The following is a 15,973-nucleotide window of genomic DNA, read 5'->3' on the forward strand; positions in this document are numbered from 1 at the left end:
AGATTTATTTAAGTTTCTGACAAGTGGAAAAAATATAATCGTGCACATATCAATGAAAAATTAAGACATAAAACTCAGACATCTGTTACTGTAACTTATTAAGTATTCTCAGGTATTATTCGAACAATATAAAAAAGAATTAAATAAATAGGATACATATGGCCATATATATATATATATATATATATATATTGTAAAACCCAAACATTAAAGCGCTGTGAGCGAACGAGCACCTTTCTTTTAAGTCTCACCACTTCTCCCTATGGTTCTGAAGTACATTTTGTAGTGTGATCCCTGCACCTTCAACAACGAGAAACATAACTTGTGGTCAGCTATAAAAGTCCAAGACATGAAAAATGTGAAACAATTCAAACAAAAAACTAACAGCCTAATTTATAACAATACAATATAGGAAAAACAAATATGCAAGCAGCATACCTGCCAACTTTTCAAAATCTCCATGGGGGATTTTTATAGTTGGCAGGTCTGAATATGACAGACATTAAACCAATGACAATCCACTGAATTATAGCTATAGGCTCCTAACTTGGTACATTTACAGCATGCACATAATGAATGTGGCAGGGTCAAACATGTTTGTTAATGTTCAACCCTTCCCCTATCCTGGGACAGTTGTGTAACAGCACAGCATAAGAACAAACTGTAAAAATCAGTTACAAGAGCTTAACTGAACTTATCTCAGACAACACATAAATATATAAATTTATATTGAAAGACAGAAACTCTTGAGAAAAAATGAAATCTGTCATTTTAAAATTGTAAAATTAATGTTTCTTTTTCAGTGTATTAGTGACCATCTAACTTTGACGAAGACCTGTTTTGGTTGACATGCCACACTCTCCATTGATTTGCTTTCATTTTTTGTATATATTTCACTGTGCTTTCAACTCACAAACGTTGTTTAGTGTATGTACATAAATCATTAGCTTGCTCCATGTGAAAATATAAGAACAGATATAATGAATCGATACCAGATATTTAAACAGTTAGGAGATGGGACTTATGGAAGTGTTTTGTTGGCTAAAAGTATAGAAAACCAAGAAAGTGTTGCCATAAAAAAGTAAGTAGAATATGATATACAGAGGTGAAGCAAACTTTTTTTTAAAAAACTTGATTTTTATCATTTTTTCCAATTTAGTTTTACCCATTTACAAAATGTACTCGAGTCTGCTACATGTACCGGTATGTACATTGTACATGTACATGTTTTATGCCAGTGTTCATTATTATTGTTTTTTTTTTCAATTGATGTCCTGCTTAAGTTCTGCAAAAGTAATATTTAGGATCACCAGCCTTCAATAGTAGAAGGCATTATGTTTTCAGGTATGTTTGACAAACCGGTATTAGGTTATAAAGCTTTGGTTTAAACTTGAAGGCAGTTTACCATAAAGTTGTCAAATCAGCTTTAAAGTTACATGTAGTACGCATGTTCAAGAGAGGACAACATAATGAGTCAAGGAGATAACAGTTGATTACAACACTAAGATGTTAAAATTAAATGCTGAGCCTTGTAGTTTTCAATTTTCCATTTCTAACAACTATAGGGCCACATCTTTATTATTTTTATTCCAAGATAATTCTTTGGGGACCATTAAAAATATTTATTGCTTTGTCCTGAAAGAGTAACACATACATTGTATTAGCACATACATTACAAAAAAGATTGCCATTGGACCAGGGCTTCCAAATTAAAACAGTCATATTTTCCAATCATGACCTGCAAATCTAATTTTTTTCTGGCTGTAACAGATACCAAATGTCGATTTTCCATTTCACATACTTAAGGTTAGGGTGATCTTTTTCGGTCATTTAAGTGACTCAAAAAATAGTTGCTGTAAAACAAGTCCTTAAATTAAATACCCCTTACCAAAAGGATTATAACATGTACTATCAAGGTTACAGTAATTGGTTGTCTGAGAGCAGAGTTTACCTGTTTACCAGACAGGTAAACTAGTACTGGACATCAGTCTATCTTTTCAAGTTGTTTCTACTGTTCAACTGATTTTTCATTAAAATAATTTTAGCAATACATGTATATATTATTCAACTTTCAAAACAATATTAAAATTGATTAAGCTTATTAAAACCAAAAATTGAGATAAAATTTACAGTACTATCATGAAGATATTATAAGTGTGCAATGTATGCACAGGTGTGAAATTTAATTATGCACCCGAAAGCTTTCAAAATGGAAAAAATAAGTTAATTCAGTTATCTGATGTTCTCAAGCATTTTTACGAAGAAATGACATGGAAAGAACTACTCAAACTCGAATATGCTTGACACAAACCATACATGGGTTTCATTTATTTTGTCAGTTTTATCACAGGCAAGTCAACATCCAGTACTAGAAAGCATGGGCTTATAAAACAAAAGTACAGTTTCTTATCAGAGTGTAATTGTATTCATAAAGAATTTAGCTCAAGCGTAAGCCTGTTGTCTGATTGCTGGTATTGAGATATTCCATGCTTCAAATGATGTTCTGTCAGTTAATGTATCTCCTGTCATTTCACAGAATCCATATTAAAAGTTTGAAGGAATCATTTTCATGTGATGTAACCTAATTTATTGTGCTTGATTCCCCAATCTTATAAATGGTAACCTTGATTTGTTGGCAATGAATGCCTTTAGTTATCTTACATTGTAGAAAGTATAAATTAAAGGATTGAGAAAAAAAATCTGGCTGGATCAATTTTTTTTAGAAGCCCTGCATTTAACCTATGGGAAAACAAATTTTCTTTTTCATCTTTTAAAATACTCTTACATTTGTATAGTCTGATCAGTCCCTGGCAGGAAAAATGTATTTGAGTTCCTTTGTAAAAACAATCATTAACATTTTAAGTAGTTGTGTAAATGTGTAATAGCTGTAAAAAAAGTACAGTTATTGTCAAGTAATGAAATAGATGCTTATTGTCCATGTACATGTAAGCTGATTATACCAGTAGTTGTTTTGATTACTTCCAAGTAGGATAATCAAGGAAAGTAAACATATGGTAACTATTTAGAACAGAGGCTTTAAGCATTTTGACTACTAGACATATGGTTCTGTGCATATGTGTTTCTTTATATCTCATATAGTTAAGTCCATTTAGATAATCAATGATGTTCCACACTTACTGACATGTACATTTGTAAGCAACATTCGCTCACATAAACAAAGTCACATTTATATTAGACATTTTTTAGTAAAATATTGTTTAGGGTATATCCATAGCTCATATCTAAATTTTTATGGAAAGTTTCTCATACAAGTCAATTTTGAAAGTTTTCCCTTAAATTAAAGAAGTCTAAAAGGCCTAAAGCAAATATGTTGGGCAATGTATGAATATGTTTTTACTGTTTAATGACAGGAATAATGCCTTGTGACCATAAGAAATGCAAATGTATATATTGTTTGATAGATTTATGATACTTAATATTTTTTATCCTAGGGGCTAAATAAGTAACCACATGAGGTCATAAATATTTTTATAAACGATGGAACATTTTACAGAAAAACTAATGTAATTATAAGATCTTTTTTCTTTTAAAAATTGTGCTATTTCTTCAGAAAAGTATTTACATATGAATTTATGAACAGGTGATTAAAATTCATGTTTATGCCCAAAATATGCCAAAATCCGACTGACATTTCTTTAAAACTTGTTGTCATGAAGGTATTTAACCATTTTTATACGACCGCAAAAAAATTTTGTGGTCGTATATTGGTATGACGTTGGCGTCGTCGTCGTCGTCCGAATACATATTGGTTTTCGCACTCTAACTTTAGTTTAAGTGAATGGATCTTTTTGAAATTTGACCATAAGGTTAAATACCACAAAAGGAAGGTTGGGATTGATTTTGGGGGTTATGGTACCAACAGTTAAGGAATTAGGGGCCAAAAAGGGGCCAAAAATGAGCATTTTCTAGTTTCCAGACAATAACTGTGGAACGGTTTATGGATCTCTCTGAAATTATACTACAAGTTTCCATACCACAAAGGGATGGTTAGGATTTGCTTTGGGGGGTTATGGCTCAAACCGTTTAGGAATTAGGGGCAAAAAAGGGGGAAAAACAAGGTTGTCCTGGTTAATGGACAAATACTTTAGTACAAAACATAATTTAAAGCAGTGTAAGGGAGATAAATCAAATACATCATTGAAATTATCTCCCTTACACTGCTTTTAAATTATGTATAAAGTAATGGTTAATGAACAATAAAGATAATCTAAAACAGTGTAAGGGAGGTAATCCAAATACAACGTTTTGGTTACTTCCCTTACACTGCTTTTAAATTATGTTTAAAGAAATGCATATTTATAAAGGAAGACCAGTAAAAATATCTGCAAATGTTTTCATCTTTTTTTTTTTACAAAAAAATCCATTTGAAAGATTTGACACTATATTTTTATTAATTCTATTAAAAAATAGATTAAGTTAGCACTATGGTAAATTTAAATGGGTAATTATGGTTGCCAACTCCATTGGAAATTTGAATTGAGATTATGACCATATCTTGAGGGAAAGAATTTTTTTGGGGGGAAAAGGGGGGGGGGGATAAAAAGAAATTGTGGGGGGCCAATTTTTTCTCATTTCAGATTTCAGAAATTAAAAAGAATTATTCTTCAAATATTATTTTTTTTTCAAATTTCAAATATTGAAAAATTTCAAGAAGTAATCTTTAATTGCACAGTATGGCGCATTAGATTTGTAAAATCTTTGATCACATTTATTTATTTGTTATGCCGAATCTAACAGTGTATTTAGATTTTTAATTTTGGGTCCAGTTTTCAAATTGGTCTACATTAATGTCCAAAGGGTCCAAAATTAAACTTTGTTTGATTTTAGCAAAAATTGAATATATGAGGTTCTTTGATATGCTGAATCTAAACATGTGTTTAGATTTTTGATTTTTGGCCCAGTTTTCAAGTTGGTCCAAATTGGGGTCCAAAATTAAACTTTGTTTGATTTCAACAAAAATTGAATATATGGGGTTCTTTGATATGCTGAATCTAACCATGTATTTAGATTTTTTATTTGTGGACCCCGTTATCTAATTGGTTCATATTGAGGTCAAAAGGGTCCAAAATTAAACTTTGTTTGATTTCATCTAAAATTGAATTATTGGGGTTCTTTGATATTCCAAATCTAACCGTGTATTTAGGTTTTTAATTTTGGGTCCTGTTTTTTAAATTGGTCTACATTGAGGTCCAAAGGGTCCAAAATTAAACTTAGTTTGATTTTGACAAAAATTGAATTCTTGGGGTTCTTTGATTTGCTGAATCTAAACATGTGTTTAGATTTTTGATTATGGGCCCAGTTTTCAAGTTGGTCCAAGATAGGGTTCAGTATTTAAACTTTGTTTGATTTCAACAAAAATTGAAAATATGGGGTTCTTTGATATGCTGAATCTAAACATGTATTTAGATTTTTGATTATGGGCCCAGTTTTCAAGTTGGTCCAAATTGGGGTCCAAAATTAAACTTTGTTTGATTTCAACAAAAATTGAATATATGAGGTTCTTTGATATGCTGAATCTAACCATGTATTTAGATTTCTTATTTGTAGGCCCCGCTATCAAATTGGTTCATATTGAGGTCAAAAGGGTCCAAAATTAAACTTTGTTAGATTTCATCGAAAATTGAATTATTGGGGTTCTTTGATATGCCAAATCTAACCGTGTTTTTAGATTTTTAATTTGGGTCCCGTTTTTATACGCCCGTTTACGGGACGTATTATGGTATACCGTTGTCCGTCCGTCTGTCCGTCCGTCGTCAACATGTCGGACATTAACTCAAAAACGCTTTAACCAATTTGCATAAAACTTTGGTGAATTGTTTATATTTATTGACGTGAGCTCCCTTTCGTTTTTTATAAATTTTAGATTTTGCGTTTCCAAGTTATGGGGTTTTATTCATTAAAAAAAGGGGGATTTTCCAGTTTTTGGACAATAACTCAAGAATGCTTTCACCAACTTGCAAGAAATTTTGGTTAATTGTTTATATCTATTGACATGTGCTCCCTTTTGATTTTTATAAATTTTAGATTTTACGTTTCCAAGTTACAGGGATATTCATAAAAAAAAGGGGGATTTTCCAGTTTTCGGACAATAACTCAAAAATGCTTTCAGCAGTTCTCATGAAACTTTGATGAATTGTTGATATCTATTGATGTAATCTCCCTTTAGATTTTTATAAATTTTAGATTTTACGTTTCCGAGTTATGGGGTTTTATTCATTAAAAAAAGGGGGATTTTCCAGTTTTCGGACAATAACTCAAGAATCCTTTCACCAACTTGCAAGAAATTTTGGTTAATTGTTTATATCTATTGACATGAGCTCCCTTTTGATTTTTATAAATTTAAGATTTTACGTTTCCAAGTTACAGGGTTTTATTCATAAAAAAAAGGGGGATTTTCCAGTTTTCGGACAATAACTCAAAAATGCTTTCAGCAGTTCTCATGAAACTTTGATGAATTGTTGATATCTATTGATGTAAGCTCCCTTTAGAATTTTATAAATTTTAGAATTTACATTTCTGAGTTATGGGGTTTTATTCATTAAAAAAGGGGGGATTTTCCAGTTTTCAGACAATAACTCAAAAATGCTTTCAGCAATTCTTATGAAACTTTAGTGAATTGTTTATATCTATTGATGTAAGCTCCCTTTAGAATTTTATAAATTTTATTTGTTTATAGTCTGACAACAGATTTACTAAGTATTGCGCAACAGCATAGTGTATTGCACAACAGCAAGAAATCTTTAATTGAATATAAATTCAATTCATATAACCAATTTCAAGTTCTTTGACTACATTTATTCAGAAACCTATAATATGTCAAATATTTAATTACAATCCAAATTCAGACCTGTATCAAGCTTGAATATTGTGTCCATTTTTGCCCCAACTGTTCAGGGTTGGACCTCTGCGGGCGTATCCAGCTGCGCTCAGCGAAGCAGTTTATTTAAATTGGTCTTCATTGAGGTCCAAAGGGTCCAAAATTAAACTTAGTTTGATTTTAACAAAAAATGAATTCTTGGGGTTCTTTGATATGCTGAATCTAAACATGTGTTTAGATTTTTGATTATGGGCCCAGTTTTCAAGTTGGTCCAAGTTGGGGTCCAAAATTAAACTTTTTTTGATTTCAACAAAAATTGAATATATGGGGTTCTTTGATATGCTGAATCTAACCATGAATTTAGATTTTTTATTTGTGGGCCCTGCTATCAAATTGGTTCATATTGAGGTCAAAAGGGTCCAAAATTAAACTTTGTTTGATTTCATCAAAAATTGAATTATTGGGGTTCTTTGATATTCCAAATCTAACCGTGTATTTAGATTTTTAATTTTAAGTCCCGTTTTTTAAATTGGTCTACATTAAGGTCCAAAGGGTCCAAAATTAAACTTAGTTTGATTTTAGCAAAAATTGAATTCTTGGGGTTCTTTGATATGCTGAATCTAAACATGTGTTTAGATTTTTGATTATGGGCCCAGTTTTCAAGTTTGTCCAAGTTGGGGTCCAAAATTAAACTTTGTTTGATTTTAACAAAAATTGAATATATGGGGTTCTTTGATATGCTGAATCTAGCCATGTATTTTGATTTTGGACATTGGACCATAATAGGTAAATTAAAAAAAATCAAGTTCTTAGACCACATTCTTTCTGTGTCAGAAACCTATGCTGTGTCAAATATTTAATAACAATCCAAATTCAGAGCTGTATCAAGCTTGAATGTTGTGTCCATACTTGCCCCAACTGTTCAGGGTTCGACCTCTGCGGTCGTATCAAGCTGCGCCCCAGCGAAGCATTTTATTAAATACTTTGAGAGTACTTTTTGCATACTTTGAAAGTACATACCATATAAATTATATTCTAAATATCTTCCTTATTGAAACCCTAAGAAATATTCTAATCTTTTATCTCTGATACTAGTCTCAATCTTTTTGTACATTAACCAAGTTAGCCAGAATAATAAATGGTAGTAGACCTAGGTCTCTTATAGAATTCAAGAAATATCTCTTTTTTCCGATAAGGTAAAAAACATGAATCAAGCAAGCTTGCAGGACTAATGGTAGAAAAGTCTTTCATGAAAACTGCTAGTTTTGTTTGCATTTGGCAAAAATATAATTGAAAGAGTTGGTTATTCTGATTGAACAATATTAAAGATCAGCCATTGATTATTGTGAACATAAATCCAAATGAATGTTACAAGCTCTTTATAGTGACTAGTTTCAAAATTCCCATCAATGTGTGTCTGACTCATTTTCTAGTTGATAATTACAAGGAAATGCCTTTTTATTATACCTAGCGACAATAGACAACTTTTATTCTTGCTTTGGATACTCTTTTCTCAGCAGATTCAATTGGTTCAATGAATAAATACTTGGTTTGAAGCATGACTTTAAGAGTGATTATACCATGTCATTGAGATTATTTTTGTTGGTTTTTATATCATTTACATGTAGATGTATGTCAAATGCACAGACCTATGAATTTTGATTGGGCTCCTTCTGAATTTTGAGTTCACTATTTGTTTATGTGTGGACATTTGTATTGATAGCCATCAGCAGGTTATGGGTATGATTTATTCACCAGATAAATCTGTGTGACAGGTATATACATCATTTATAAATGATTGGAAATCTTCCAAATTCAACCAATTCAAAAAAATTATTGTAAATTGCAAGAACATAGATATAAAAGTTTTATTGTCTTCACCTGATTTGAATTCCTTTCATGTAAATCGTGAATGTTGCCATATAATTTAAATGGGAGCTGTAGACTATAGTTCTCATGACTTGTTAATAAACATAGGGGTTACTAATAGGAAAATGAATGATAATATACAGACAGAATTTTTTTGAATGACAATAAAGGAGGAAGAAGATACTGAGGGGGCAATGAAAAACTATGACGATGGGTTTTTTTTAATGACCATGACTATCTTATAATCAAAAACCATAATTAGCCATAAGCATGATAAGAAAAACAACACCATATAGCCAAAAGATAAATGATATTATTGCTGAAGATATAATCCATATAAGATTCCAGAATTGTTCACATGAATAAGAAATTTGAAAACAGGACAAAGCTCAATATTTTCATTTATATTATGCAGCCATTATGCTTATCTTTTGCTTATACGAATGCATCAAGGATTCACAATAGTATACAAAGATAAGAACTTAAAAGTGATATTGAATGAAAAATTTGAATTATTTTACAAGCTTTAGATTATTATTCAATATTTTCATAACTATTAAAGTCTGCCACTTAACTTGCGTTGTCATTTAGTTTCAAACTGAAAATGATACTTTATACTGATAAATATGTTGGAAATTGTATATACCGGTGTATTGAAGATTTTTATCCAGCCATTCTGGATCTGTTTGATCACTCCAGATTTTAAAATGGTGCAGAATATTCTTTTTATTATGACAAAGCTTATACACCATTTTAATCATCTACTGCCATTTTTGACATGTTAATTTTTATTTGCCCTTGAATTTAGTAAAGAGAGGACTTACAGCTAGCTAATTATAGATGTACACTTGCATATAAACTTTCCTTTGTAAATCAAAATTTATAAAATATTACTATTTATGAATTTATGTGAAAGGGTAACATATCAAATTATCAAATTTTAGCAGATGATAAGAATTGTAAAGTATTTTATTAGTATCTTATGCTAGTGTAAGTAATTGAAATTGAATAAAATTTGGTACAAGTCATGTATTGATATCAAAGTTGATTCCCTCACTTTTTTCAAATACTGGTATTGCAATTCTTTCCTAATGCAAGCATCCATGATAAGAGTACTGATGATTGACAACTGTCATGAAACTCTCAAAGGTGTTAGTATAAATTGGAATCACCTCCACCTTAATGCCAATCTTAATTGACCTCAATTGATATCTCTTGTATTGCATAATTGAATATGACACTTTATTATACAGCTTAATACACAATTTAAATAATATACCTATAAATGGAAAAAGTATGTGTAAAAATTAAGTGCACCTTCTAAAATTGAATTATCAAAATAATTATAGAAAGATTATGGAAATACGTATAAACCATTCATTTTCAGTGTCATATAATATTTTATAAAAAATCATCAAAGGATCTTAAGATGATAAACCTAATGCTATGCTAAGAAGTACTCCCAAAAGCAACCATTTTCAGGTGATTGCAAGCTTGGTTTTTTAGCTCACCTGGCCCGAAGGGCCAAGTGAGCTTTTCTCATCACTTGGCGTCCGTCGTCGTCCGTCGTCGGCGTTAACTTTTTACATTTTGAACTTCTTCTAGAGAACCACTGAATGGAATGAAACCAAACATGGCATGAATGTTCCTTATGAGGTGCTGACCAAGTGTTGTTACTTTGTAGCCGATCCATCATCCAAGATGGCCGCCAGCGGGGGACTAAGTTTAACATAGGACCCTATGGGAAATGCATACAAATGACTTCTTTTAGAGAACCACTGAATGGAATAAAACATAACATGGCATGAATGTTCCTTATGAGGTGCTCACCAAGTGTTGTTACTTTGTAGCCGATCCATCATCCAAGATGGCCGCCAGCGGGGGACTTAGTTTAACATAGGACCCTATGGGAAATGCATACAAATGACTTCTTTTAGAGAACCACTGAATGGAATAAAACCAAACATGGCATGAATGTTCCTTATGAGGTGTTGACCATGTGTTGTTACTTTGTAGCCGATCCATCATCTAAGATGGCTGCCATCGGGGAACTTAGTTTAACATAGGACCCTACGGGAAATACATACAAATGTCTTCTTTTAGAGAACCACTGAATGGAATGAAACCAAACATGGCATGAATGTTCCTTATGAGGTGCTGACCAAGTGTTGTTACTTTGTAGCCGATCCATCATCCAAGATGGCCGCCAGCGGGGGACTTAGTTTAACATAGGACCCTATGGGAAATACATAAAAATGTCTTCTTTTAGAGAACCACTGAATGGAATGGAACCAAACATGGCATGAAAGTTCCGTATGAGATGCTGACCAAGTGTTGTTACTTTGCAGTCGGTCCATCATCCAAGATGGCCGCCAGCGGGGGACTTAGTTTAACATAGGACCCTATGGGAAATACATACAAATGTCTTCTTTTAGAGAACCACTGAATGGAATGAAACCAAACATGGCATGAATGTTCCTTATGAGGTTCTGACCAAGTGTTGTTACTTTGTAGCCGATCCATCATCCAAGATGGCCGCCAGCGGGGGACTTAGTTGAACATAGGACCCTATGGGAAATACATACAAATGTCTTCTTTTAGTGAACCACTGAATGGAATGAAACCAAACATGGCATGAATCTTCCTTATGAGATGCTGACCAAGTGTTGTTACTTTGTAGCTGATCCATCATCCAAGATGGCCCCCAGCGGGGGACTTAGTTTTACATAGGACCCTTTGGGAAATACATAAAAATGTCTTCTTTTAGAGAACCAATAAATGGAATGGAACCAAACATGGCATGAATGTTCCTTATGAGATGTTGACCAAGTGTTGTTACTTTGCAGCGGATCCATCATCCAAGATGGCCGACAGCGGGGGACTTAGTTTAACATAGGACCCTATGGGAAATACATACAATTGTCTTCTTTTAGAGAACCACTGAATGGAATTGAATCAAACATGGCATGAATGTTCCTTATGAGTTGCTGACCAAGTGTTGTTACTTTGCAGTCGATCCATCATCCAAGATGGCCGCTAGGGGGGGGGGGGGGGGGGGGCTTAGTTTTACATAGGACCCTATGGGAAATACATACAAATGTCTTCTTTTAGAGTACCACTGAATGGAATGAAACCAAACATGGCATGAATGTTCCTTATGAAGTGCTGACCAAGTGTTGCTACTTTGTTGCCGATTTACTGTTCAAGATGGCCACCAGGATATTTTATTAAATAACGGGACCAATATTAATCAAAATTTGGCCTCAATCATTATTTGGGTATCTGTTATGATTTTTATCTATCTTTACATGATTTCTAAAACCAAAGTAGAGTCAGGTGAGCGACACAGGCTCTTGAGAGCCTCTAGTTTATCAACTGTTAAATAGATTATCTTTCTAAATTTAATGCCATAGTAATAAACAATTTTTTTTTGTTCACCACCATAACTGAAAATATCTTTTGAAATTATGCACTCAACCCTTCCTGTCTTTCCATCAGTGATTTAGATCACTTAGAGAAGTTAGATTGTCAGAAGTACCTCAGAAGAAGCACACTTTTTTCTCAGAATTTCATTGGCATTAACTTGATTAAGGAGTGATTTAAAAAAGGAAAGTACCTCTGGGAATTTTAAAGTGAAATAATGAAAACAAAGTTCTAAGTTTCAATCCTTGTGTTGTCCGTAGTAATACTAGTTATTAGTTTTATGATTTTAAATTGTCCCTGTGTATCTTCTCTCCCCCTTTTTTTTTTAATAGAAATTGTGTCCGAACACAAATTTATATTTTGGACCAAAATCACTTATCCCAAGTTCTGATGGTTGTCTTTAAATGTCTTACAGGAGTTTTGGAATAAAGAAACAAAATATGAGATCAGAAAAATTTTCCAACTAGCACAAATTAGGCTGGATCACAGCACTGATGATGTTTCACGATTTTGTCAAGCCAGAATGAAAGAAATAGACAAGGGGCGGCTTAAACTAGTTGTATAAAGCTAGATATTTCAAAAGGTTAAAGAACCAGATTCTTCATGCCTTGTATAGAGATGCCTTATGTGTTGAAGTTTCCGACTGGCATATGTCCATTGTCCTTGACCTTATTTTCATGGTTTACTGACTGTTTTATCTCACTAATTATGAGTTGTGGGATCGCAACATGTCCCTCTGGCAGGGTTAATATAATCATTACCTCATTTCATTGTTCAGTGATCAATGTTAAGTGTTTGTAATAAGGTCAGTGTCTCAGATACTATAAGTAATAATTTAACTATATATGGTGTTTATAACATTTGTGAGGTGAACATGTCTGTCTTGCAGGGTTAATCTGACCTTGACCCCCTTTTACATGGATCATGAAATACGTGTACCTGTTGTAAATCCTTAGTCTTAAAGACTTTAACCATAATAGTCAATTGTCATCAGTAAAGCAGGCAAGACATTTCACTGTGTGCACTCTTGTTTAGCATAGGCAGAAAATTTTCATTGTAGATCAATTAGATCATCGAGTGTTTGTATAGAGTTTAAATTAGATGGAAAAAAATATGACCTATTGCCTATACTAGGTACATGGATACACAGTTGTTGACTTATTACCTCAGATGAGTGAAGTGTTCAGGTTGAATACTGATTTATATTTTTTGTTCAAACTTTCTTTCCTTTTTTTACAGAATGAAGAAGAAATATTATTCGTGGGATGAGTGTTTAAATCTACGAGAAGTAAAGGTTAGTATTTTTAAAAAAAATTTCTTCTGTCCTTTTATAAGTTGTACCTACATATTCAAATGCATTCTCAACCACTTAGATACTTGTGATCGTAAAGGAGGTCCTATTATTCCATGAAATTTGAATTTAGTGATATCAAGTATCATAAGCTAAATTGAAAAAATGTAAAAGTATTTGGTAAAATACAAAATCATGAGGCATTAAAAAATTCCATCAGTTTTTTACTATTTTGTGATGACATCCAGTGTTCTCCCCAGGAATTTTGGATAGCATCACATTTGGCGTAAAAAAAAATTGTATTTATTTTTCAATGTCATTTGTTGCGTCGCGGCTATGCTCTCTTTCTTTTAAGTTATGTTGATTTTTTTCAATTCATAACTTAGAATACAATTAAAGTATAACTGTTCTTTTAGTTTATTTCTTTAATATTCATTTATAGTTACAGAATTATATTTTTCTTGTTAGAAACTACCAACTAAAAATCTAGTACAAAAGAGAACTTCTTTTATATCAAAAAGGAAAAGAAAGTATCATATAGTAATACCATTTCAATTAAAAACTATTCTGTTTATCATGTTCATGAAATTCATTATTTCCTGGGACTCAATGTATCAGTCCTAGTTGTTTCAAACAGATATATGTTTTTAACATTGTTAAACTACTTTAATCAGTAAATTAATTGAAACAATGCGTTTACATAGAAATAAATACATTTTGCAAGGAGATCTAACAAATAGTCTGTAAATTCGTGTGGAATGAGTAGCTTTCCCTATTGGGATCATTATTATTCTGTCTTCATAATTGCTTAAATTCAGGATAAACTATTTTTTGCCAAAATTGGGATGTTTTTGCCTCAGGGGGTTCACACCTATATATTGGTTAGTTTTTGTGGCTTCTAAGGGCCATTCAGATATAAGAAACAAGATTCTCGGAATGTCTTGAAAATTTTTCTATCATTAACCTATGTTGGTATTTATCTATGTCTGATATGGCCCCTCTATGGATAGACTTCCACGTGACATTGTATATTTCAACAATCAAAGTTCATTTGTAGATCAGAAAGTAAAGACTGGATTGCTGTAAAAAAAAAAAATCATTTATATATTCCAACCTATTTGACTTTCGACAGAACAAACACGTTTTAATGTGAAAGTTTATTAGATATCAAGCATAATGATAACACAATTATATATGTTTTGAGACATGTTGTGTTAACAGTATTTAAAACAACATGCTATTGTGCATTGTGAAAATAAACCTGGGAACAGAATACTTAACAATATATTATGTCCCAGAATAAACTGATTATAATTACCACCTGATATTTTGTATTGCCATCATAGTTTGAGCTAACCTGGCACCCTGGCCTAACCTCCCCTTCGCTTCAGTACTGTCGAGCAATGAGCCAGGATCCAAAGCTTTAGCCTGAGCAAATATCAGAAAGCAAACAGAAAATTAACAAAACGATATTTCTTGTTAAAAATATTTATCTAAGGTTGGAAACACAGTGTTCAGAAAGCAGAAAGATAATTAAACAAAACGATATTTCTGTCAAAAATATTTTATTTCATTAATAGGTACTAATTAATAACAGACCAAGGGAATATTCATTAAAATTATTAAGTTTTACCTGAAACTAAATTTATCATTACTAGAATATAATTAATAATGTTATAATATATTATGTCCCACAGGTTTTAACAGTGAATATTTTTATGAAAATTTTATGCAACATATGAGCACCCATTATCAGAGATGCACATAAATAAATTAGTATCTAAAATCTGAACTGTAGTGAATGAAAAAAAAAATAGTTGCATGGTTTCAATTCACAAGGATTTTAAATCCTTGCATCTCACAAAAAAAGTAATTATATTTTAGTATGGTTTTATTAATTTCTTCTTTTATTTTGTATAGCAATATATTCATAAAATGGGAAAGTTAGTCTCAAAGAAGAGATTGATTTAAAAAAATGTTCATCAGTATATACTCAAGATGTTTGTGTTTATTGATTGTACATTTGTATATTTTGAATTTTCAAAAAACATTGATTAACAGGAATGAATGTTAATTCAAATTTCAATTATTTTTTTGTTTTTAATAGTTCAACCTTATAGCATCTAAATCTTTGCAATATGGTGCAATTTTGAAAATTGTATGCATTGTGTTGACCAGTTATCCTACACACGTCTTGATTCATTTCCTTTAAATTACACCCTGTTCACATGACAAAATTAAATCAGATTTAAAATCCAATTGGAGAAAATTTTTGGTTTGCGTTCACACAAATTTTGGTTTGCGTTCACACAAATTTTAGATTAAATGGCATTGAATCCGGGGTCAAACCACTGGAGGCAGGTAGTTTAACATCAGAATTCAACTAAAATTAGTTTTGAGCCTATAATAAATGAATGTGATGATGCAAATGCATATTATAATCCAGAATATCAGTGTGTATGCTTACCATTTTCTATTTCTTGCACAAGTAAAGCATGTTCATCTGAAAGGTATTCTGACCTCTAGTTGTTTCTATTGTCTTTTTTAGCTCA

At 31.9% G+C, this 15,973-nt stretch overlaps 1 protein-coding gene across 1 annotated transcript in view; it reads left to right on the forward strand.

Annotated features, from left to right (window-relative positions):
• The window catches only part of LOC127730955 (serine/threonine-protein kinase dyf-5-like), a 35,922-nt gene that overhangs the window by 2,347 nt on the left and 17,602 nt on the right, over window positions 1–15,973 (forward strand). Inside the window, exons 2-3 of the mRNA XM_052239597.1 lie at window positions 804–1,081; window positions 13,370–13,424. Of these exons, the coding sequence (XP_052095557.1) occupies window positions 981–1,081; window positions 13,370–13,424 (156 nt within the window). The 5' untranslated portion in view covers window positions 804–980. The remainder of the gene's footprint in view (window positions 1–803; window positions 1,082–13,369; window positions 13,425–15,973) is intronic.

The sequence above is a fragment of the Mytilus californianus genome, unplaced genomic scaffold (assembly GCF_021869535.1).
Source record: "Mytilus californianus isolate M0D057914Y unplaced genomic scaffold, xbMytCali1.0.p SCAF_1, whole genome shotgun sequence".
NCBI lineage: Eukaryota > Metazoa > Mollusca > Bivalvia > Mytilida > Mytilidae > Mytilus > Mytilus californianus.